The 26,135-nt window shown below is 46.2% G+C and overlaps 1 protein-coding gene across 2 annotated transcripts in view; it reads left to right on the forward strand.

Moving 5' to 3' along the window:
• Positions 1 to 6,949, forward strand: part of mxi1 (max interactor 1, dimerization protein) — a 31,439-nt gene extending 24,490 nt beyond the window's left edge. For both annotated transcript variants that reach the window (XM_080464320.1, XM_080464321.1), the window contains exons 4-6: positions 723 to 837; positions 3,515 to 3,719; positions 4,621 to 6,949. In XM_080464320.1, coding sequence (XP_080320446.1) covers positions 723 to 837; positions 3,515 to 3,719; positions 4,621 to 4,784 — 484 coding nt within the window. In that variant the 3' untranslated portion in view covers positions 4,785 to 6,949. The remainder of the gene's footprint in view (positions 1 to 722; positions 838 to 3,514; positions 3,720 to 4,620) is intronic.
• Positions 6,950 to 26,135: the final 19,186 nt, after the last annotated feature.

Consider the following 26,135-nt stretch of genomic DNA (forward strand, 5'->3'; position numbering starts at 1 on the left):
AGCCACAATTATCTCTCTTTAACCCGCCGCTCGGGTCCATTAGCAGGATAGATAGTACCTGGCTCCTGTCTGCAGTCACTGAATGAGGTACTGTCAGGATGATGGACCGTATGAGGCAAGCGAGGTCCAGGAAATGCCATTACAGTGCCACTACTATGGCAGCCTCTTTACCCCAGCAGGGGAAACTTGTTTATGTAGGTGAGGAACGTCACTAAACCTGCTGGGGATCTAAATCACCTTGAGACTTCTGTTACTGTACTTATGAATCATTTGTGTCTTGTTTACCTGTAAACCCTACATTTAAAGTCACAGTGCTGCTTGAGGGCTCTGGCAAAGTCTTACAATATAAGCGGACATGCAGATGAATACCCCACATCCTGCCTGGATTTAGTTACTGAACTCAAGTTACTTTAATACTTATCATCAGAACCCACTTGGACAACGACTCAGCAATTTGCATTCAAGGTGGGATTAAAATGATTGTGACTAACTTTACATCGATGTTAGGAAGTGAGAAATCTCTATACAAAAGGTTTGTCCATGTTCTGTAGAAAGGTTAAAGTCAGGAAACCTCAACGAGTAACACCCACTGCCTGAGCAGATTCCAGCTGCTCCTAAAGAGAGGCTCAACCAACAGGATGCCTTGTTATTGTCCGCGCTGTCAGTCTGCACCATTGTACTGTTTTATTTGAGTTTCTCTTTCTGTTTGCTCTCCTTTGTAGACGAGCTCACCTGCGGCTGTGTCTAGAGCGGTTGAAGGCCCTCATTCCCCTGGGACCCGACTGCAACCGCCACACTACCCTGGGCCTGCTCAACAAAGCCAAAGCACACATAAAGGTACACATATACCGGCGTAAATTCCTCCTCAAACGTCTCGACATGCAGTGAATGAGGACACATTTCCTCCCGAATGAATTAAAAAATACCATGAAGACAGAGGTATGAGAGTTTGCTGCAGCAAACAGGGATGAGAAAACTGAGCAATGCTTTACTCAGATTAAGAACATTTATAGAATATTTATAAAGTAAAAAAAAAAAGATGGAGCACATTCTGAGAAATATTGACATAACTAAATTTGAAGTGGGTATAATCCGTGTTTTCTGCTGCAGAAGTGGTTTTAATCACATTATCATTAAGAATCCTTTTATTTTATGAATGCATTTTGTATGAACTGGAATCAAGGGAACGCTGCAGCTTTATTCAAAGCATTTGGCTTTGTTTTGCTATTAACAGTAAATGGAATAAGTTTTGAGAACGCCTATTCAGTTGTCATAAGATGGCTTGAATCTGTGCCTGAAATAATGAAAACTCTATAAGGTAAAATAATAATCTACACTTTTTTTGCTTTTCATAAAGAAACACAGTTATTTCACTGTGTTGATCCCCAGAGAGGGAAACTCCTTCCCCAGTTGACCCATCGGTCACAGCCACATCGAGCCCAGGGTCTTTCTCAGGAATCCCCGGTGATACTGGAGTAACCGGAGGCAAAACTGATTTGTAACGTTGTTATGTAATGATCACATTACTCACGTTATGAATCATCGGTTTGTCGCCACATGGCAGCTCACCGGACCCGACCTTTTATACAAAAAGACAAAGAGAAGAATGAAAGAACAGTTTGTCAAAAGTGATGCAACCACCACATCCTGAATTTCTAGTCCTTCCCCTTTTTCTCTGTAATTTATTCTGGTTTTTATCCATAGAAGTACGTTTTTACACCCAGCTAGTACAAGAGACTTTTTTTTAAGTGTTACTGTGTTTGAAACACTTTCACACTTCAGAAAAATGTGTGTAAGTAATTTAAAAAAAAACAAAAGCAGTTGAACCATTTGGCTGAATGATGATCCAGTTTCGAAGCTTGAATGAGTCACGTCCACGTTACAAAGTGGCGTGTTCCTGCCTGAGCGCCAGCCTGACGTAGCGTGTCTCCACTGACAAACGGGGGAAGGATAAAGCCATGATTGTTGTTGCTCGCCCCCCCCACACCGCCGCCTACACTCTGCACTTCTGCTGCCGTCGACTTGAGTCTCCCCGTCGCTTATTGACGGCCTATTGTTTTGGTCCGTGGCGGCGAGTCGCACTCGTCGGCCGTGACGTCAGGGTGCGAGGTTAGAGGGTGTAGCGCGGCTGTATCGGCCTCCGTGACTTACGTTGTGATGACATGAGGCTGCGAGTAGACGGCAGGTAAACACGGCAGGTGAGGGGAATCAGTGTGAGGGTATCGAGCCTGCTGGGCGGGGGTCTGAGGGGACGCCACTCCCTTAGTGGCTGAATGCTAAAGCAGGAGGAGGGGCCGTTTGTTTTCTCTCGCTCTGTTTCTACGCCTGCAGACTCTCGATGCTGAAGGAATTTCCTTCCGTTCTTTGAAAGCTAATTAACATCAGTCTTCAGGATTGATCTTCCTGCTTCCATGTTTCTTTGTCGCCGCTCACAAAAGCCTCGGCCCCACGTTTCCTCTAATAGCTCAAATAATTCCAGCGTACACTCATCAGCCATTGATATGTGAAGTAAATGTCACGTCATCGTGGAACCTGCTAGTGGGTGGGATGTTTCAGACACCTCCAGTTAAAACGGAAGGATCTAAGCAGAGTTAAAGTGATGGTGAGACGACTGGACCAGCAGCTCTGATCAGGTGTTCCCAGTCGGCAGTGGTCAGGATCCATCAAGACGAAGAAGAGATGAACTGGAGACGAGGTCATGAGCGGCCATTGCTCATCGATGCATGGATCAAACGCCGGCCCATGTGGCCTGATCCACCAGACCAGCAAGATCATGTTAGAATATAATTATATATCGAGAGAGAAAAGTACTGGAGTTCATGTCTTAATGTGTCTGGTGTGTTTTGGTTAAGAAGGTTATAATGTTATGGCTGATTTACATTTGATGTATGTGAAACTATGTTCATGACCTTTAAACTGTTTGATTCACTCACAGTCATTTAATCTGTTTGGGAAATAGCAAGCATCATCTAATGTTACCACCTTTGCCCCAAATTAATATTCTGAACATAATGTTGAATGAAGGCTATAAATCTTTAAGTTATTTAAAAGAAATAAGTTAACTAAAAGACTTGTAGAAGTTCCAGATTATCTCCTCCATTAAAACAATCACCTGCGATCGTCTTCTTCTTTTCCTCTCTTGTTAATCTCAAATTACAAGTCAGAAGAAGAGACTTTCACTTCCTTTACAAGCTTTGCAGCTCAGGTCTCAACGTACCTTTAAACGTCCGCACCACATTTTATGAGAGAGAGGCACAACATGTTTATCGTTATTATTGTGATGAAACTTGGATTAAAGCCTATTTTCAGTGTAAATGACTCCGAAAGCAAAACTACGCTGCAGAAAAAGTTCTTATGACAAAATAGAAGATTGACTTTATGTGTTTGCATCGATCATGAAAGTAATAAATGGGTCCCTGAACAAATTCTGTGTTTCCCCTCAGGTAACCTTTCTTTCTTTCTTTCTTTCTTTTTCTTTAACCTCTCCCCGTCTCCTCTTTTTCCCCCCGAGCAGAAACTTGAAGAGGCGGACAGGAAGAGCCAGTACCAGCTGGAGTCTCTGGAGCGCGAGCAGAGGCACCTCCAGCGTCAGCTGGAGCTGCTGAGGGGAGGCGGCGCGGCGGCGGCGGCGGCCCAGAGCAGCCCGGGGGAGGGCGAGAGGATACGCATGGACAGCGTGGGCTCCACCCTCTGCTCCGACCGCTCCGACTCTGATCAAGGTGAGAGAGTCCGGTCCGGTCCGGTCAGCCGTCAGTGACATTGAGGTTTGGACGGTTGGCGCTCCTCGGGGCCGGCCAGTCCAGCAAGAGGTCGCTGAAGGTCACAAACTCTGATTAAAACAGATTAAATCACCTCCATCAACATGCTTTACATCAAACTAAAGAGTTAAAATGGTTTAAAATCAGCCAGCGCGATCCCTCTGGGGGTTTTAGACGGTTAATCTAACTCTCCACAGTCACAGTTCGGCCCTGAAATGGCTTGTTAGTTTCCATTTTACTATTTTAAGATGTACGACAGCTGCGCCTTCCAGGATCAATAACCCACCGGCACTGCCGTTCAGCTCAACAGTCACTTAGCTTAGCACGGAGCAGCATTAGCATTTGTTCCCGCGGTAACGTCACGACTGTATTCATCCTTTTGAGCTCTAATGGACCAAATGGAAGCTGCATCACATCTGATCTTTATTTTGGTTGAAATCAACTGATTTTAAAATGGCAGTTTATAAGATTTGATGATTGTTCATCAAGAGAAACTTTGTAACCATGACGACAGTGAAGGAATGTGACTAATCTGATTGTAATCAGGGCGGCTGTAGCTCGGTTGGTGGAGCAGTTGTCTCCCAATTGTAAGGTTGCCGGGTTGACTCCCATCTCTACCGGTCCTCGTGTCAATGTGTCTTTGAGCAAGGCACTGAACTCTCAGAATGCTCCCAGTGGATTGAATGAGTGCCTTGCTGTTGGCGTGTGAATGTGATTAGCAGTGTGAAGCGCTTCACGTGGCGTAAAAGCTTTATGAGTGACGTCCATTTCCTCTTGTGCTATTTATCATGCAGCGGCTGATGAGACGTGTTTCTTAGAAACATACTAAAGTTTTCCTTCTTGCTTTCTCTCGGCGCTGCAGAGGAGATCGAGGTGGACGTGGAAAGCACCGAGTTCTCCCATGGAGAGCTGGATAGCGTCAGCACGGCCAGCACCAGCGACCTGGACGACCACAGCAGCCTGCAGAGCATGGCCAGCGACGAGGGCTACTCCTCCTGCAGTGTCAAACTTGCCTTCTGTTCCTAGAGCCCCGCCCCTCCCTCCACCACCTCCTGGCCAAGCCCACCTGCCCCCCATCTGTTTATCCATCTGTGCAGCCAGTCTCCTCAGACGGTGACCCCCCCCACCCCCACCCCCCCGGCCTTTTAGTTTCCTTCCCGCCTCTCTGCTGCTGAACCCGACACTGGAGGATCTCCATCCACAGATCTCGCTCGCCTCTCTCTCTCTCTCTCTCTCTCTCTCTCTCTCTCTCTCTCTCTCTCTCTCTCTCTCTCTCTCTCGTCCCACTGAACTTCAAGCCCCCCGACCAACACTGACTCTGGGGTGCAGCGGCGGTCATGAAGGACTGCAAACGTTCCTTTAATGTGGTAAAAGGAGGATCGCAGCTTGGTCAGTCGGACAAAGTAATAATATTTGAGTTTTAAACCTCCAACAAAAACAGAAGAGTTGATTTTACTTTTCTATTCCTTCAAACCATCCCTATATTATTGAAGTATCTTCGAGTTTCTGTTCTGGCTCCTGTGTGTCTCGTCTTAACGTCCTGGTGTCGGACCTGGATCCACGGGACCTCGTCTGATCTGGACTCTGATCAACACTGTGGCTGACCTCTGCCATATCAAAACAAAAACCATCTCTCCAGCCCTGATTCTTTAATCCTTTTGGTTTTTCATGACCTCCGCCGGACACTGCAGAAGCTTGGACACTTGAATTGGTGCTATTGTGAAACCAACCAACCGTCGAGGGGAAGCCCATCGGTTTTAGAAAGCAAACAAAGCGTCACCAAGCTCGGAGGAACACAGACACAAAATATATAGAGGATAAAACAAACTAACATTCCTGTTGAATGTGGGTGCTCAGTGCATTTTCAAAGAGTGGACATTGTGACTGTGTGTGTGTGTGTGTGTGTGTGTGTGTGTGTGTGTGTGTGTGTGTGAGAGTGTGTGCGTGTTTTGTTTTGGTTTCTTTCCCCCGTCAACAAGCAGCTACAACAAGCTACCCTGCACTTGTCTACTTTAGAGCGTCCATAGAAATGGCACAAACAAAGAAGAAGAAAAAAAACTGCAGCAACAAGAAAAAAGTCCAAACGACAACAAACTTTGGAAAAGATGAAAAGATGATAAGATGAAAAGATGATAAGATGTCCTTCGTCTCTCCAGCAGTAACCAGCAATAACTAGTCCCTCCCTCCTCTGTGTGTGTGTGTGTGTGTGTGTGTGTGTGTGTGTGTGTGTGTGTGTGTGTGTGTGTGTGTGTGTGTGTGTGTGTGTGTGTGTGTGTGTGTGCGTGTGTGTGCGTGTGTGTGCGCGTGTGTGCGCGTGTGTGCGCGTGTGTGCGCGTGTGTGCGTGTGTCCGTCCGTCCGTCCAAAGTAGTTTTTTCTTTTTTCTTTTGTACATACAAATAGCTTAATAAATTAAAAAGTAAAAAAAAAAGAAGATAGCGCTCTTGAATAGATCTATCGCCTCTATTGCTGTTGTTTATTGTGCATTTAAAAATGTTTTTTTTTTTTTTTAGAAAGATTTGCCTGTCAGGGTGATTGATCACGGTGGTTGGTCAGGGTGATTGATGATGGTGATTGATGACGGTGATTGATCACGGTGATTGGTCACGGTGATTGATCACGGTGATTGGTCACAGTGATTGATCACGGTGATTGATCACGGTGATTGGTCACAGTGATTGATCACGGTGATTGATCACGGTGATTGGTCACAGTGATTGATGACGGTGATTGATCACAGTGATTGGTCACAGTGATTGGTCACAGTGATTGATCACAGTGATTGATCACAGTGATTGATCACAGTGATTGATCAGGCTGCGCTCCCAGAGGGAAACTAACAGTTCCGCTCACTTCAAAGAGTCACCCAGCAGCTTCCCATCCAATTAGAACTTCTCCTAGAAGATTTTCTTTGGCACTGTTTTTTTTTGTTGTTTTTTTTATTTATTCTACATGTTTATTCTCTGGTGTGTCGCGCTGGCGAGCGAGCGGCAGGTATAAAAGCTGTTCATGGCATTCCACTGGTGGATCTGTGGAGGAGGTCGCTGGAAGAAAAGACAAAAAAAAAAAGAAAACGGGTTGATGTCAATGTTTTCTATCCCGACTCCACTGGCATTAAGAATTGCACTTCAAGTTCAGTTCTTTATTTTTATTCTTCTCCTCTGTCGATCTCTACTCCATCGATGTTTGTGTGAAAGAAAAAGAAGAAAAAAAAAGGTTTTTGAATATTTATTTCTCGATCCCTCAAAGAACACAAGCAGCGGGGAAAGAGTTAACTTATTCTGTCTTATTTTACTCCTCCGTTTTGATGCTTATTCCTCATTCCTTATTTGAAAAAGTGTATATTTTAACAGGTTATTATTGTTTTGTGGGGAGGGGATAAGAAGATGTAGCCATTTTGGGTTTGTTTGTTTGTTTTGTTTTTCTTTGTTTCTGATGTTTCATTCGATGGACACTTGAAATGTAAAACTGGCCCCTGAGCTGCTCCTCGTGCTGAGCGTCGCCTGGTCAGGTGACCCCCCCCCCCCCCCCCCCCCCACACAGGTGAAACGATGCGTTCGGGGGAAGTTAGCTCGGCACAAGCTTTACCGAATGCCAACGTTTTATTGGCAGAAACTCGCGGCGCTACGACACGATGAAAAGGGGCCTGTAATTCCACTTCCCTCCACTGGGGGGCTCGTAGTCTCCGTCAGACTTATATAGTGGACAAAACGTGTCTTACCTTCCCAGGGCCTCCGACTGAGGATTTGAAGAGTAAATAAACACAAGCGATCAAATCCTTTTGGTTTTTATTCCTGAAGGACGTGGTGGAGTTCTAGAGTTCAACTTGTTCAGAGGTTCTTGTTGTTGTTGTTGTTGTTATTGTTGTTGGACTCGGCAGCGAGTCGGCGAGTCACCGCCTCCGGTGCTTCATTACTCTCAACAAACAAAGAGAAAGATGCCAAAACCACCTCAGAACACCTCCTGTCCTCTTCCTCTCTGAGGGACAGTTTACATTTACTCTGCCCTGTTTTCACTTATTAACCTTCATCTTATCCGTGTTTCTGATTTCTTCTTCATGTGTTGTTTTACTGAAGACGCACTGCTGACAGGAGAAAGAACCAAGGTCCAGCTCAGACCTGTATCAGGCTCTTTGTTTCCATTGTTTTGACCAGCTTATAGGACAGGAAGTGGAGTTCCATGGTGAGAAAACTCTCTGGCACTTATTGTACCTTCTCATCCTGTTTGGCTGAAGCGAAGTCGAGGAGCTGTTTCACCGAGGCACCGAGTTCTGGTCTGCCTTCCCCCCGTCTGATCGCACTGCTGTCTTCATGTCCTCCATGTTCTGTAGATAGAAAGCTGCTCCATGACCGGCCTGAACAGATCTCAGCGGCTTCCGCCTCTACTTGTCTTAAACCAAGTCGAGCTGAACTTCAGGTTCAGTTCAGACGCTGCGGCTCCTTCAGCCAATCGGTGAATCCCTCTGGGCTCCAGGTTCAGACCGGGGTTCCAGTCGTGGAGCAGCCTGCTGAGGTCGTTCCTCCCCTCTTTCTGTTCAGTGCACATCTCTGTTCTGGTGTCGGTCTCTCAGGAGGGGAGCTGACGGGAGCAAACGGGTCCATGAGTTTGAAAGCGTAAAGCCCAACCAAACAAGCAGCTGTAGTGCAGTAGGGCGCCTCCTGATGTTCTGCACCTTCCATCCTTTGTAAGACACGCACTCTGGTGTTGATGATGTAAGTTGAAGATGCAATACTTACAATAAAAACACAAAGATTTTCAAACCTGAAGGACTAAACTGTGAAGTTAATGACATGAAAACACTGCAAAGCATCTTTTATTCAGAAACACCGGAGATCTTTTATTCTCTCATCAAATCGCCGCATCAGCAGATTCTGTTTTTTTCTTGTTTTTTTTTTTTTAGCCGAGGTGGTAAATTCCCTGCTTCGTCATCTGAGGACGGAACGCTGATTAAAGGCTGAAGAAACTCAGACCAGACATCAGCAGCTGGCAGCCCCCGTCCCTGTACTTTACAGCCCACAACACCATTTCTAGAAATTAATAAATTACTGGTTTTAACAGGTAATGGTAGGATGATGTGGACCAGGTATCGGTCACAATCACTCCAAACTACTGTGCCGCTGGGTTTACTTCAAAATAAAATAAAAACAATGAGCTGACGTAATTCTCATGGATGATTGAGACGAGTGTCATGAGACAGATGAGTGTGATCATACTGATGAAGTCTAAATATGAAGAAACTTCCACTGCCAGACTCAGACCGGCTCCATCGTCTACCGACGTTAAAGTAATTTGAGACTCGTGCAGAAAGAAACAGGATAAATCACAGAAATTCAAATACACCAAGGTTATTCAGCCCTTATAGAAGTAGATACGGTCAACTCAGTGATAAAGAAAAAGATCAATATTGACCACACAAATAGTCTAAAACTCACTACTCCATTCAAGTATGGGAAAGTTTGTATTTGTATTAGAATTTTTATTTCGGCGAACGTCAGAAAAACAAAAACAGAACAAATAACAATAAATTGTTCAACTAATCAGCTGAAAGTTTAGGTTGAAGCAGAAGCGACCCCGTCACAACAAACAAACAAAACCAAAACAAGGCTCTCCAGATGACTAATATTACTATTTTTAATAATATTACACATTCAATATATACTATACACAAGTTTTATTTATACAGTTTATACATACACATCAAACATGTATACATGAATGTACATATTGATAATAATATTGAACAAGAACATTTACAAATAATAATATTATCAATATACTATTCAATCAATTTCATATCAATTAAATACAAACTATAGTGCTGCAATACTTCGATTAATAATATCCTCTATGTGGGCTCACCACCTGCAGGACAGGTTATTAATTGGTGCAACGTGATCTGGGTGACGGTGCTCAGACTGCCACCCCCACCACCTCCACCACCACCACCTCCACCACCTCCACCACCCGGAAACGGACAAGCGGGAGACAATGGATGGATTCTCTATCACACTATATACCTTTTATTATGTTTATTAAATATTGATATATTTTATACCATTATATACATGTTAAATATTATTGCTGCCCGAGGTCAAATCGTTGCTCTTCTTTCTTATACTTACTGATGATATAGTTATAGACGGTTAAACTAGTTATAAATATCTGCAATTTAAGTGCATGAATAAGATAATACACTTCAGACTTAAAGACACGTACTGTACCTTTAAAAACACGTCACATCAACCTGCATTCTAATTCAATCAACAGCAAAACATAAATAAAAATGAAATAAAATAAATCGTTTCTAATGGGGACAGAAACATTAAAGAGTGTCGATGAGCTGTGAGCAGCAGGTCTGTGACGCTGCGCCGCTCTGCACGTGCAGTAAATCTGTTCACTCACATGACGTGATCAGGAGACTCCTCTCTTCTTTCATCAGACCTCATGAGCTCCACCACAGGTTTTATCTTTATTGTGAGATGAAAAAATGAGCATAATGTCAGGAATTGAAGTGTAAACGGGAGGAGGTCAGAATCATGGTGTTTTCAGGGAGTCCAGGATCTCCTCTCCTCCAGAGGTTCTGGAGAAAAGAGCCACACGTGCACAGAGAGAACGTGCAGTAGGAATGTGGGTCCATTCAGACACGAATCTACACTCAGATCAGTCACTGAGCATCATTTTAATAACTGCTTCTTTAAAAATACACAGCAAATAAGATCCATGGATCAATTTATACTGCACTTTTCAGGTAATAAAATATAACTCAAACACAGATAGATAGAGAGAGAGAGAGAGAGAGAGAGAGAGAGAGAGAGAGAGAGAGAGAGAGAGAGAGAGAGAGAGAGAGAGAGAGAGAGAGAGAGAGAGAGAGAGAGAGAGGATTGAATGTAAAACAGATATTAATAGTAATGTCTCAATCATCTTTATTTTCCAATTTATTTGTTTAGAATCACACAGTAATTCCGCTTCTGCATTTTGTTTTTCAAACCAGAATAAAATATCTAAATATCCCCAATGACCTAGTTCGTCAGTGGCGCTGCGGTTCGCGGTTCAGCCAGCAGGGGGCAGCAGAGGCCTGCGGATGTGATTGACTCCGCTCTGTGCGTCACTGACAGAAATAAACTGTTTTCACGTGAATTTCAGTGGAACTCAGCCAAGCACAGCAGGTCGTCCTGAACGTTTCCACTCTGTCAGCCTTTGTTTTCTGCAATATTTGGGTGAGTTGAGTCTCAGATAAACTTTTCAGCGACAAAACTTTTCTCGTTCACTGAAGTCGGGCCCAGTTTCATGCGGACAGTTTGTCACTCCGCATTTGCGGCCTGATTCGTGTCGATTCTCTAACGGTGCTGCAGTAGTTCTTACTAAATGCAGGTTTTCATTTGCAGTATTTCTGCGTTTCTTGGTTTGTTGATACAGTTTTTCACACCTACACTTTACATCTCTACAAATGACCTCGTGGAAGTTTTAAACGCCTTTAATATCCCTGATTCAGCAGGAAACAAAACTAACCTTGTGTCTTATTTCTGGAATAATTTAAATCTCACTCTAGATGCTCCAGATGATGGAGTGTAAATTCATCTCTGTTGATGTGCTGGAGGTTCGTTGTTTTTCTTCAGGCGTCCGTGTGCTCAGTAGTTGGGACTAATTTGTTGTATTAATGTAAATGATGCTCCTCTGTGTGTTAGTATTAATGTGTGGTAGTGTATTTCATAATCCCTGCATAAAAAGCAGATTTTCATCTCGTATAAACTTCCTGTCGAAGAAATTCAACTTTAAAAGTAGTTTTTTTATCACCACGATCAACGGATGATCCTGCAGGACTGATTTGGCTGCTGGAGCTTTGAGGAGGAGGAGGAGGAGGAGGAGGAGGAGGAGGAGGAGGAGGAGGAGGAGGAGGAGGAGGAGGAAGTCTCCGGGAGCGTTTCTTTGCACCACTAGGCTGCACAACAACTCTGCAGGTCTCTGGAGCATCATGAGGGAATCTGTTCAGCGCCGAATACTGCATGAGAAAACCTCTGAGCGGAGCAGGATGAAGACATGAAGAGATCGTCTTTCTTCCCACAAAACCATCATGCGATATAACTAAAAAATAAATAAATTGACATATGTCCATGGATTACATAATCTGTAGGAGCTGTGTGTATCCACTGGGGGGAGTGAAGTTTGTCACAGAAATGTTGGTGAATTAGTGTTTTTCACTTTCTGATGAGAGAATCCAGAACTTCGTCTTCCATCAGAGTAAAAAACACACAAACCTCTTCCAGGAGATGATGATCGCTGCGTTCTCTCTCCTGCAAAATAAAACCTTTACCTTTACTAACTTTACTCTTAATAACGACAGTTTAACAGTTGGATCATGTGACAATCGAAGCTCGACAGGTCGATGAAGAAGCAGGTCAAACAGCAGGAAACTGAAAACCATGAATCTTTAAGCGGCTGTGGCGTTAATCATGTGGCGATGACTCATCAATTATTGTGACTGGCTTCCTGAGAGGACAGCGACGGCAGTCAAAGGTGCTCCTGCATGATTTCCCCGCCTCGTCTCAGAGACCACGAGTCATCAAGACCCAGTCGCTTTGCGTCGCATTCAAATCTCCATCACATTGTGTCTTTTTAGAGAGACTTTGTGGGGCAACAGCAGCCGCCAGTCACACCCCGATCACACCCCGATCACACCCAGGTCACACCCTGATCACACCCCGATCACACCCGGTCACACCCGGTCACACCCTGATCACACCCGGTCACACCCCGATCACACCCCGATCACACCCCGATCACACCCTGGTCACACCCCGATCACACCCGGTCACACCCTGATCACACACTGATCACACCCTGATCACACACTGATCACACCCAGTCACACCCCGATCACACCCTGATCACACCCTGATAACACCCGGGTCACACCCCGATCACACCCCGATCACACCCTGATCACACCCTGATAACACCCGGGTCACACCCCGATCACACACTGATCACACCCAGTCACACCCCGATCACACCCCGATCACACCCCGATCACACCCCGATCACACACTGATCACACCCAGTCACACCCCGATCACACCCCGATCACACCCCGATCACACCCTGATCACACCCGGGTCACACCCCGGTCACACCCCGATCACACACTGATCACACACTGATCACACCCAGTCACACCCCGATCACACCCCGATCACACCCTGATCACACCCCGGTCACACCCCGATCACACACTGATCACACCCAGTCACACCCCGATCACACCCCGATCACACCCTGATCACACCCCGATCACACCCCGATCACACCCTGATCACACCCTGATCACACGCTGATCACACCCTGATCACACCCTGATCACACACTGATCACACCCTGATCACACGCTGATCAGACCCTGATCACACCCGGTCCCAGGTGGAGGAAATTAGCTGCAGCTTCTTTTGCTATTTGAGAGAAATCAGCCTCTGAGGTGATTTCCTGTGTTTGGTGGTTGTTTCTTTTTCCTTTTATTTTTAAACACTGATTAGCCTGTCATCGTGCAGTAAGAACAGGTTTCTGTGAATATAGATTGACAAGGGGAGCGAGTGTGCATCTCTTAATATCTCTGTACAGGAGAAAAGTCCTTCAGCATGCAGAGATACCGGAGGAGAAGAGAGAACAAACTCTGCAGAGATGAGCCGGGACTCGAACCCGCAGCCTTCTATGAGCCGTGCAAACCACTCCACCACTGGGTGAATCAGGAAAGGTACATTTCTTCCATAATTCAACTCACACAGTGTGATCCTCCTCATATTTCAGATTTATTATACTTAAATTGGAGTACATGTACGTGTTCCTCATAACTTTAGCTTAGAAGCTAAAAAATATAAAAATGTAATCTGTTAAATATTATTATTTAACTGCAGAAATCAAGTTAGGGGTGAAAAGTAGTATAACCGGATTTATTTGAGCACCGTTAATAAAAAACATCATGTTTTATGAAAGCTTTGATTGCAACGCAAGAAGCTTTAAATGTAAAAACTAGAGCTACACTCGGTAGAGCGCTGTTCGTCATCAACGCCACATTTGAACCGATTTAGCATCACTAGCATGATAGCCTTTAGCTCAGGTAGGTCAGGTAGCAACACCACTGTGTGAAACACTGAGCGTCTCCATGGCAACAGACGCTGAGCTCCTTTGATCTCCTCCATGAGGTGCCTCTCACTTTGTATGGGACTACATTTTTTTGTAGTTTTTTTTAAAACAGTTAAGCATTAACCGTTAACGACCCAAACAGGTCAAAGGTCAAAGGTCAGAGTCCTGGATTTGTCAGTTAGTTTGTTTGTAGTTAGTTTAAAAAACAATCGTATTGTATTAATATCTCAATACTAATTTTCCTAAACATGTATCACTCACATGCAGGTAAAACATAAAAAAAAATTATATATATATATATATATTTATGTACACCCCCCCAAATCAAGGCCATGTCTTCTTCACCCTTCACCACCAGAAGTCCTTGGGAGAGGACTTACAGCAAGTGTGTGTGTGTGTGTGTGTGTGTGTGTGTGTGTGTGTGTGTGTGTGTGTGTGTGTGTGTGTGTGTGTGTGTGTGTGTGTGTGTGTGTGTGTGTGTGTGTGTGTGTGTGTGGTACAGTGGGAGTAATTATAGTTGCAGGGGAGAAGGCTGGTGGTGTGAGGGGGGGGGGGTGCTCTAAATCAGCCTCCCTTCATGACTCATACCCTGGACATCATCCCCATATTGTAGTTGTTGTTAAGCCCCCCCCCACCCCCACCCATCCCTACCCCCACCACTCCCGCCTCCCAGGGAAGCAAACCCATGCAACCAATTACTGCTCCGACTGTGCAGCGGTTGGAGTCCACCGGGGGGGGGGGGGCTGGTAAACTGAGCAGGCCGGTTGGACTGGGGGGGGATTTCTCCAGTGACATGCATGAGTCACCGTCCCCACAGCGATGAGGCTTCTGACATCATGACGGCCTTATCAGGGGAGAAAAAGCAATTCCCCACTAATGTACTTCACTGCTGATGGATGGGGGCGGGGGGGGGGGGGGGCGGGTGGCTCACATCTCAGAGGAGACTGCTGGCATGTCGTCAAAGACCCGGTGTGTTGTACATTCTGAAATAAGGAGACAGGTGTGTATGTGTGTGTGTGTGTGTGTGTGTGTGTGTGTGTGTGTGTGTGTGTGTGTGTGTGTGTGTGTGTGTGTGTGTGTGTGTGGTACAGTGGGAGTAATTATAGTTGCAGGGGAGAAGTCGGGGGGGGGGGGGGGGGTTTGAGAGGAAAAGTTGGTTTGAAGATGCAGAAGTAGATGAAGGTGTGACTCTGATCAACAGAAGGTCACCAAGCTTTGCTTCCTGTTTTGACTAAAACAGAAATAATAACGTGTTTTTACAGCTATCGGTTCCCACCCGACTTGAGTGTACAAACAAAATATGTGTGATGCATGATTCCAGTCTCTTCCTCCGCCTCTTCTTATTTCATTTAGTACACAGTATTTCACATATTTCTTAGCTATAGCAGTTTTTTGTGTGTGTACACACGGAGCAGCTCAATAACACAACTACTGCTCCCCGTAAGCCATGTACACACCATAAATAGATTCCCTGTTCAGCAGCTGGTCTGTTAGTGAGGCAAGCCTTTGTTTCTTTATGGAGAGATCTATAAATCAAAGATAATAAAGACATGTTTTACCCGCCTCACAAAAAGATATTTTCTCTGTTGAGAGGTGATTCGACACCTTTAGTGAAGAAATCCTTCCACCATCTTCACGCTGTTACTGTTACCGTGAGTTTGATGTATCTAGAGATTAACAATGATGTTTTATTGTTCCTGCCCGACATAAAGCGCCGCTGCACTGCAGCAGGGAGCTGAGAACCCTGAGAACCCTGAGAACTCTGAGAACCCTGAGAACCCTGAGAGCACAGCCACCGTGAGAAGTGACAGCCGCTCCCCCGTTATCACTGAAAAGCCATCGAAAGCTCATTTAAACCTGGATGGTGGCCGACGGAGAAAATCATCTCAGCCACTGATTTAATAACCCGGCAGAGGGTCTACATCACTTTGAGTGTGAAGTCTTTCTTTATGAAAGATGTGATTTTTATCTCTTAACCCTCACAGACCCTGACGTCAGCCACAGCCGGCGGTGTTGCTTGAAGCGACGCGTGAGGAATGAATAGACTCAGAATGTTCTAATTTAAACATTTGTTCAAAATCTGTAGGGAAGTCTATCGACTCTACATTTTCTGTTTGGTAGAGTTTAACAACTATACAACAGTTTGAAAGAAAATCCAATGAAATTACACTTTTAATGGCAGCTTGTTTAATCCACGTAATGGTTCAAGTTAACCCAAAATTATTAGTTGGATCAAATCAAAAGGCAAAAAAATGACAAACTGAAAACCTTTAAATATTTAATATTCTGCAAAATTCCCTTCCTGAAGGTTCTCCAGCAGTACTAATCGTCCCCATACCTGGACTGACGTCCCAGAAGTGAAGACAGTCTGTCCTCTCTCTCCCTGGCTTGTTTCAGGTTTTAAAAAGTGTGTTGCTCCAACCAGCCAATCAGAAATCAAACCCTATATAGTGTCATCGGGGGTTTAGCCAATCCCAATCAAGGTAGGCCCTCCCTTTGACTCCTCCCACAATGAGGCAGCTCTGCTCTGGCACATGGCGCCACGAGAGGAAGTACTTCCTCCTCTTCCCAAGATGGGCATGTGTGGGCGGAGCCAGTCCAGCTCACACAGACACAGCAGATTCTGAATGCAGCTCCTATGAACCAATATTCAAATGAGGAAAATCAAGGAGGAGCTAGAAACTTAGAGTACTGAAGGTTTCTGGACCGACCAGACCAGGAGGAGGTGAACAGGAGGAGGAGGTGAACAGGAGGAGGAGGAGGTGAAGAGGAGGGAGAGGTGCTGGATAATAGGAGAACTTTAAAGTATAGGTCCAAAATTGAAACAGGATTCTGTTCTTCATATTAATAATTTTAAGTTTGCAGTACTTAATCAGTTTACTTATTCTAAACGTTCAGGTTTACAGAGCGCGTCGCCAAGAAATCCTCATAAAGATAATTAATAATAATGGATAAGCAGCTGATTTGGTGTTAAACATTCATCATTGATGAGATGGTAACTTCATTCACTCATTACTGGAAACTTATTTTACATAAAACATTCAAGTATAACCCACCTTAGATTTTTCACCTAAATTTGACCTGAACTTGTGGATCTGAATACTTCTTGTGAAGTTTGTGTCACTTTAAAAGAAAAGTCCTCCAGTTTCAGGGTGTAAGAGTCACATTGGAGGTATTTTATGACGGTTTGGGGCTAAAAGCTGAAGCTTTGCGAGCAGCCGTCACCGAGGCTTCATCAGAGGCTTTTAGCTCACCAAGAGCTTTGGCCATTATGAAAGATTTATTTGTAAAAAATTTAAAATAAAGAAAAAAGTTATGAGCTGCATTTTAGAATCTGATTTACACCTTTAGTGGAGCTTTTCTGAGTTAATTTTTAGCTTCTCTTGGTGATGAAGGTATTTCTCTTTAACATTGTGAGAGAATTCTCGCACACTATTTGTACCGTTTCACATATTTCATGTATTATTAGAAGGTTTTTCTCTCACGGTTACTGACACACTAAAACAGGTTAGAAGCCAGAAAGCATCCAATTGAGCAATTTAAAATAAAGAAGAGCTCATTTCCAACATGAATCAAACTGAAAACTAGGATAACAAGCCTGTTTTGAATATGTAAACGATATGAGCACATGTTTGTTTTGGTGTAGGAGTAAATGGGGCAGTGATGACCTGGAGGCAAATATCAAGCAGTAATTACCAACATTAGTCCCCCTACAGAAGCTCGACAGAGATTCATTGGACTGATAATTGTGTCTATTCAGCCGTCCTGTGTAAATCCTGTATTTAATGTGATGAATAAACTAAACAAGTTCAGGTATTATAGTTTCCTACGTACCACAGAAACTGTCCATAACATGGTTTTGAAGTCATTAATGTGCTCGAGTTTGTGGTTGAATTCTCCTTTGTCATGATTCATGTTTTGTGTTCTTTTTTCAGATTGGGACTGTCGGTGGTTTCAGGCTCCTTGACTTCTCCTCGTGCGCCTGATTGCCGCTCTGATGTGTTTCACCTGTGTCTGAGTGTGTGATTGTCCTCACCTGGCGGCTGTAGGATATATCGGACCTTTCCTGCCTGTGTTCTGTTTGTCTGTGTTTGAACTGGTGTCTGTGTGACTCTGTCGTCTGCTCGCTCCACCTCCACTTTCCTCGGTTCTTCTCTTAAAACAAGCTGCTGTAACTTAAACGGCAGAATCCAGCCTAAGGAATCAATCCACAGTCGGCGATCGCTGACATCTTGCCCAGTGAAGGGGAGATGATATCCACCCCATGTTCACCCTGTTTGCCCCCATGTCAGTCCAGACTGGTTCCTGCCTCCTGTGACTTCATCGTTCGACTGACCACCTTTGAAAATCACTGATTTGCTCGAAGATGTAGAAATTCAACCAGATGCTTGCAGGATTAAAATAATATATTACAAAAATATGAATATAACTGCAAAGTTCAGATGTACCAAGAGGGAAACGGGAATGTGTGGCGCTTCATGCCAACTTCACAGCTGACGTGCGCCAGTTTCTACATGTTGATGCTTTGGCGACACCTAGAGGCGACGCAGGGGTTTAATACATGTGACATGCTGGAACACATAAAAGTGCAATTTGCAACAAGAGATGTTTTTTTACATGTAGTTTTTAACTGCCCACACATCGCTATAGAAACCATCACATGAATATGATTTATGTATTTTAATAATGGCGTGACAGGCAGGAGTGGAGAACTCCGACATGTGTGATCAATTCCATGTTAATCAGGATGTACAAAGGAAATGTGCTTGGATTCATGCGTACGCACAGATTAGTGCGTATGGCGTGTTCTGGATGTTTTCAGTAGTAAATGCAGGCAAGTGTCTTTCCATGAGGCTCCAGGCACCTTCGGCTCAGACGGGATGTTTAGTTCGGGGTCGTTGACGCGTCGTGTGGCGGTGGAGGTGACAAGCTTCCCCATCATGAGCTTCATTCATCATGTAGTCCGGCTCCAGTCTTCATCTTACTCGTGTCAGACTGAAGCCGCTCTACTGCAGCGGCTGCTTCCTCTGGGAGTTCAACCTGTGTGTGTTTACCTGCTCCTGATGCAAAGTTATGCAGATGAGCCACGGCAGCATGTTGAGGTCGTTCAGGTCGCAGAGACAATCAGGAGGGTTCACGTTTGACTGGCGCTGATTTCCTTTTGCTCTATCCTTTCCGTTTCTCAGTGTGACAGACAGGGGGCAGTGACGAGTCTCACCGGAAGATCTCTGTCTGCGGAACTCGGCGTTTCGCTGAGCAGCGCCTCATTCGTGTTGTAAAGTAGCACCTCGGCAACAGTGACGCTCCAAACGCACACAGTTCCACACGGACTACCACCCCACACACACACACACACACACACACACACACACACACACACACACACACACACACACACACACACACACACACACACACACACACACACTTCTCGGTCACGATGTCGCACATCCAGACTGCCCTTGATGAACACTGAAGGTCAGGAGGGAGTATTTCTGTCAGGCTGTTGTTCCAGTTATATAAGGGCCACTTCTCTTTGTATTTCCTCGGGAGAGGTGACAGCCTCACTCCTTCATGGGCTTCCTGTCCCTCTACCTGCATGAACTTACTGACGCCTGTCAGACGTTGCAGCTCCGCTCACTTGTCAAAGCTGTCATCCTGTTATTTTATCAACATGCACCGGTCTGATCCGGTGCTTCGCTGAAGGCGTTAGTGAAAAGATGAGGCAAGAATATAATCAATATGGAATCTTGCAGTGCCACATAAAGTTGCAGTTAAAACAATAAACATTCATCCGAGTTTCATTTGGGACCCTAATTATTATTATTATTATTATTATTATAGTTTGTATACGACTTGGCTCAGATTTCACAGTCCTCATACTTTTGGTTATAATCAAAGTAGAAAGATCAACCAAGGTAAAATATCAGAATAAGCACAATGTTCTATTTGTGGGTGTGGGTGAGTGGGTGTGGTGGTCCCTGTGGGCCTGCAGAGAGGGCAGAGCGTTCAGAGACGGCTGGCCGGGTGGAGCAGCTGCCCTGGAGATGTCTCACATGAGAATCATCCACACTCATGTTGTTGACTCAGACTTTCGGGGCTTGGCAGGTGATGTGTTCAACCGCAGGCTTGTTGGAGGGCGAGCAGCTCAAACCACATGGAGACACTGCATGAGGGCCAAACTTAAGAAAATCTACTATTAAAAATAAAGTGCCTCCGAGCAATGACCTTTGTTTATAAAACTCCTTCAATAAAAAGCTGCAGATGCAGGACTTTGTTTTTTCTCCTCTCTGGAATGTGACGGTGCTGCTGCTTCACTCTTCACACCTGGCCGTCCGGCGGCCGACTCACCTGCACCTGGTCTGTTCTTAATGGAGGCGGAGAAACGTGTGTGTGTGTGTGTGTGTGTGTGTGTGTGTGTGTGTGTGTGTGTGTGTGTGTGTGTGTGTGTGTGTGTGTGTGTGTGTGTGTGTGTGTGTGTGTGTGTCGTAGAAGGTATTTAGTTGGTTCATGTAACTGAACTGATAGAGTACCACGTACACCTGCGAGAAATCCAAGGACACGTTCCAAAAACAAAAAGACCCAAAGCTGAAATGTCGTGACTCTGCTGGAGAAAGCGGTGTGAAACGAGGCTGACGAGTCCTAAATATTGTTGGTATATATGAAAAGACGCAGCAGCCGGCCAGTCATGTGTGACTCCTCCTACTGTTTCTCAGATCATGGAAGGGCAGCACAAGGTCTGCCTTTCAGAGTGTATTTTAATAAATATTCCACATAAAACACTCAGTTACTTCAGGCCATTGGGATGGTTAATATATGCATTTTCATTTAAATGAAAATACTTATTTTTTCATCGCAAGAACCACTTTTGATAAATAAGTAAAAACGTTATTTTCTTGAAATCCCTCCAACCAACCCATTTTGTGTCACTTGTGCAGAAAGTGTTGGTGTGATGGAGCGGCTCCATCACGCGCGCTGACGTGGCGCATTTCATCGCGGCGCACCCGCCGCGTAATGCGCGCACACACACCCACACCCGGACACACACACACGGACACCCACTCACTTACCTACTCTGCAATAACCTGCACTCACATACAAGCCAGTTTCCCTCTTTTGTCAGTATCGTGACCAAGGGTGCACACTTGTAGCGGTACGATTTCTCTCGCATACTTTCTCACACACACATACACCTTCACTCACCTCCCACTGTAGCGGAGGGCAGCTGGCAGTGACGCGCCTGCAGGGTGACTGGCGAACCCGGGTCATACCACCAGCCAGCTTAAAAGGTGTGGGCCCGGAAGGTTTCGCAGTCACGTGAACACTATTATTATTTATTTCCTTTAAAACGTTATTGCCGGGGTTACTGAGGGGTTATTGTAAGCATGCATAAATCCTGTCAGTAAGGGGTAATTTATAGTTAATTATTGCTAAGATAAATTATAGAAAATATATTTACTTATGTAGTAGGATTTGGGTTTCAGAGAAAATAAGAACTTTTGTCCGCAAAAGGTTACGCCCAGTGGGAGGGGCTAATCGGATAAAACGGGCCGCGCTGGGCCTGATGGGGGGTTGGACTCTTGTTAGAGAGGTGGTGACAAGTACTGACCTGAGGAGCATTATTCTTATATCCTGGAGTTGAGGATTAACTCTTATGTATATAGACCTGTACAGATTTGTATATAGAGTTTTCTTTGCTTTGTTTATTTTCCTAGTTGGGTATTTTTCCATTTGTGTTGCACTTTGTAAATAATATGATCACTGTTTTGGCGAGGCCTGAACAATAAATTAGAAAAACAACACAGCTGACGACTACGCCATCGTTTTTCCCATTTTTGGGAAGGTTGTTGGGTGGACCCCGCGACATATGGTGTCAGAAGTGGGATGGCTAGTCGTAAGAAGCTCACTCGCCTTCCAAAACAGCGTACAGGACTGCGCTCCCAGCGAACACAGGCTGAGGCGGCAGCCGAGGAGGAAGAGCAGGCATGGGAAACAGAACCGACATCTTCCGCAGAGGAGGAAAAGGTGCAACCCTGTTTTGCTGCCGGCTCGTCAGGGACATCATCAGGAGGAGAGCTTAGCGCCATGATGAGGGACTTCCTGATGGCACAGGAGCGGAGAGAGGTGGTCCTGCTGGAGGAGCTTCGAGGTTTGAGGCTTTCTCTGCAGCCTGAAGCACATCCTCATCTACCAGCTCTGGGTCCGGGAGCTGCAGCCATAACACCCAGCACCATGACTGCCAGCAGCCCTAGACTGGTTTTACCAACCCCCGCACCACGCACACGAGATAGGCAGGGGTCAGTGTCACCGATGTCCCAGGTGATGGACCCCAACCTCAGACCAGACCCACCAAGACACTATTCACAACCAAAAATCCCTCCATATCAAACAGGGGAGGACATCGAGAACTATTTATTACGCTTTGAGCGCATTGCAAAGACCTGGAAGTGGCCGGAGGATGAGTGGGCTTGCAGACTCGTTCCACTGCTGTCTGGTAAGGCGTTGGAGGCCTACACCACGATGGATGAGGAAAGAGCCCACCATTACACCGACCTGAGGGTGGCACCAAGGGGCCAAAAAAATCACGTCGCCAACGCCGCTTTGAAAAGCAGCAGAAGACGACCGAGCCAGAAAAAACCAATGTTTTGTGGGCTGTACCTGAGAATGTTTCTGTGCTTCAAAGAGGGGATGACACTTTGAAACCATTGTTTGCTAAAGTAGAGGAGGGGACTAGTGAAACTTTGGTGGGCCGCCAGAAGTTCGTTGTTGAGCAGGAGGTGTTGTATGCAATAGAGGGGGATCAGAAACGCCTGGTAGTTCCAGCCAGTTGCAGACCACTGATAATGCACCTTGCACACACACTCCCTTGGTCTGGACACCTTGGCCGTCACAAAACCTTTCTCCGCATTAGTTCACGGTTTTATTGGCCATCCATGTATACTGATGTACAGAAATATTGCACAACATGCCCAACATGCCAGATGACATGTGCTACCCGAAAATCAGCCCGAGCATTCCTGCAACCACTACCTATCATATCCACTCCCTTTCGCAGAATTGCCATGGACATTGTAGGCCCGTTGGTGAAGAGCAGCAGTGGTCACCAGTACATCCTGGTGGTATGTGACTATGCCACCCGGTTTCCGGAAGCTTTCCCACTGCGTACCATCACTACTGCCAATGTTCTGCGTGCATTGGTACAACTCTTTTCCAGGGTGGGGATACCAGAGGAGATCCTGACTGACCAGGGAACGAACTTTACCTCAAGGCTAATGCAACAATTCAACAAACAACTGGGCATCTCTGCAATCAAGACTACCCCATACCACCCACAGACGGATGGGCTAGTGGAGCGGTTCAACCAGACGCTCAAAAGGATGCTCCAGAAATTTGTGGATGACACCGGCAAGGACTGGGACCGCTGGCTGCCGTTCCTGCTCTTCGCCTACAGAGAAGTTTACCAGGCGTCGACAGGTTTCTCACCTTTTGAGTTGTTGTATGGCTGGGATGTCCAGGGGCCGTTGGATCTGATCCGGAAGAGCTGGGAGGGACCACCCACCGAGCCAAGTGACCGAGGCGTGGTACAGTTTGTTCTGGAGATGAGAGAACGGCTGTCTCAATACCAGGAAGAGGCAGAGATGAACCTGCGGGAGGCCCAGAAGACCCAGAAGACCTGGTATGACCAGCAGGCACGACACCGGGAGTTCCAACCGGGCCAAAAGGTCCTGTTGCTCCTCCCATCTTCCAGCAACAAGCTCCTGGCGAAATGGCAAGGGCCATACGTGGTCAGCCGTAGAATGGGCCCAGTCACCTATGAGCTTCATTGCCCAGAGAAGAAAAAAACCAAACAGACGTACCATATCAACCTGCTGAAGGAGTGGAAGGAGCGTCTGTATCAGCCTCCGGTCCAATCGCTGTTGGTGAGGAAGGTGGAGCCAGAGGAGGAAATGGAGGAGGACCTGGAGGGCGTGGAGGACCTAACCAGGACTACCAGTCCAGTGCTAGCACATCTTGAGCCAGAACAGGCAGCCCAGCTTCGACAGATTTTTCAGGGGGTTTCCTCCCTCTTTGCATCCAGCCCAGGACAGACCACCTTGGTTGAGCATGCCGTTCACCTGAAGGAGGGACAGCCCATTCGCCAACGCTGTTACCGGGTTCCACAACATCTGGTTGGAAGGCTGCAGCAGGAGGTGAAAGAGATGCTGAAGCTGGGAGTGATTGAGCCTTCAAACTCAGAGTGGTGCAGTCCGGTGGTTATAGTATTTAAGAAGGATGGTTCGCTCCGGATCTGCATTGACTTCCGAAAACTCAACTCCATCTCAGCGTTTGACGCTTACCCGATGCCAAGGATTGATGACCTGCTGGAGAGGATTGGAGCTGCCAGATACATCACCACCTTGGATCTGTGTAAAGGATACTGGCAGGTGCCGCTGGAGAAGACGTGCAGGCCATATACAGCCTTCCGGACACCAGCGGGTCTGTTCCAGTTTACAGTCATGCCATTTGGTCTTCATGGAGCACCCGCCACGTTCCAGCGGCTGATGGATAAAGTCCTTCAAGGTTTGGACCACTGCAGTGCAGCATACCTGGATGACGTTGTCATTTTCAGCCACTCGTGGGAAGAGCATGTCCAACATCTGTCCTTGGTGCTGCGAGAGATCCAGAAGGCTGGGTTGACACTCAACCCTTCCAAGTGTGAGTGGGCCCAGCAGGAGACACGCTACCTGGGTTACCAGCTGGGACGAGGAGAGGTGAGACCGCAAGTGGATAAGGTGGAAGCTATCCGCAACTGCCCTCGACCTCACACCAAGAAGGAGGTACGGTCCTTTTTGGGTTTGGTTGGCTGGTACCGACGCTTTGTGCCCCAGTTTGCCACGGTTGCAGCTCCACTGACTGCCCTGACCTGCAAGGACCAGAAGAACCCTGTGACATGGACTGCAGAATGCGAGGCAGCCTTCTGCACTCTAAAGGACAGGTTATGTTCTTCACCTGTACTTAAGAGCCCCGATTTCACCCAACGGTTTTTGGTTCAAGTGGATGCCTCAGCAGTCGGCCTTGGAGCGGTTTTGGCCCAAGGGGACCCAGGGGAGGAGCATCCAATCTTGTATCTTAGTCGCAAACTCCAGCCACGGGAGACCAGGTATTCCACAGTGGAGAAGGAGGGCCTGGCCATTAAGTGGGCGCTGGAGAGCTTGCGCTACTACCTACTGGGACGGGAGTTTGATCTAGAAACCGATCACCGAGCACTCACCTGGATTGACTCCATGAAGGACAACAATGCCCGCCTGACCCGATGGTACCTCTCACTACAGCCATTCCGGTTCACAATCCGGCACCGGGCAGGCCAGGCAAATGTGGTGGCAGATTACCTATCTAGGTTGCCGCACATCGTCAACCTCCGGGAGGAGGGGGATGATGTGATGGAGCGGCTCCATCACGCGCGCTGACGTGGCGCATTTCATCGCGGCGCACCCGCCGCGTAATGCGCGCACACACACCCACACCCGGACACACACACACGGACACCTACTCACTTACCTACTCTGCAATAACCTGCACTCACATACAAGCCAGTTTCCCTCTTTTGTCAGTATCGTGACCAAGGGTGCACACTTGTAGCGGTACGATTTCTCTCGCATACTTTCTCACACACACATACACCTTCACTCACCTCCCACTGTAGCGGAGGGCAGCTGGCAGTGACGCGCCTGCAGGGTGACTGGCGAACCCGGGTCATACCACCAGCCAGCTTAAAAGGTGTGGGCCCGGAAGGTTTCGCAGTCACGTGAACACTATTATTATTTATTTCCTTTAAAACGTTATTGCCGGGGTTACTGAGGGGTTATTGTAAGCATGCATAAATCCTGTCAGTAAGGGGTAATTTATAGTTAATTATTGCTAAGATAAATTATAGAAAATATATTTACTTATGTAGTAGGATTTGGGTTTCAGAGAAAATAAGAACTTTTGTCCGCAAAAGGTTACGCCCAGTGGGAGGGGCTAATCGGATAAAACGGGCCGCGCTGGGCCTGATGGGGGGTTGGACTCTTGTTAGAGAGGTGGTGACAAGTACTGACCTGAGGAGCATTATTCTTATATCCTGGAGTTGAGGATTAACTCTTATGTATATAGACCTGTACAGATTTGTATATAGAGTTTTCTTTGCTTTGTTTATTTTCCTAGTTGGGTATTTTTCCATTTGTGTTGCACTTTGTAAATAATATGATCACTGTTTTGGCGAGGCC

This window comes from Lipophrys pholis, assembly GCF_963383615.2.
Source record: "Lipophrys pholis genome assembly, chromosome: 5".
Lineage (NCBI taxonomy): Eukaryota > Metazoa > Chordata > Actinopteri > Blenniiformes > Blenniidae > Lipophrys > Lipophrys pholis.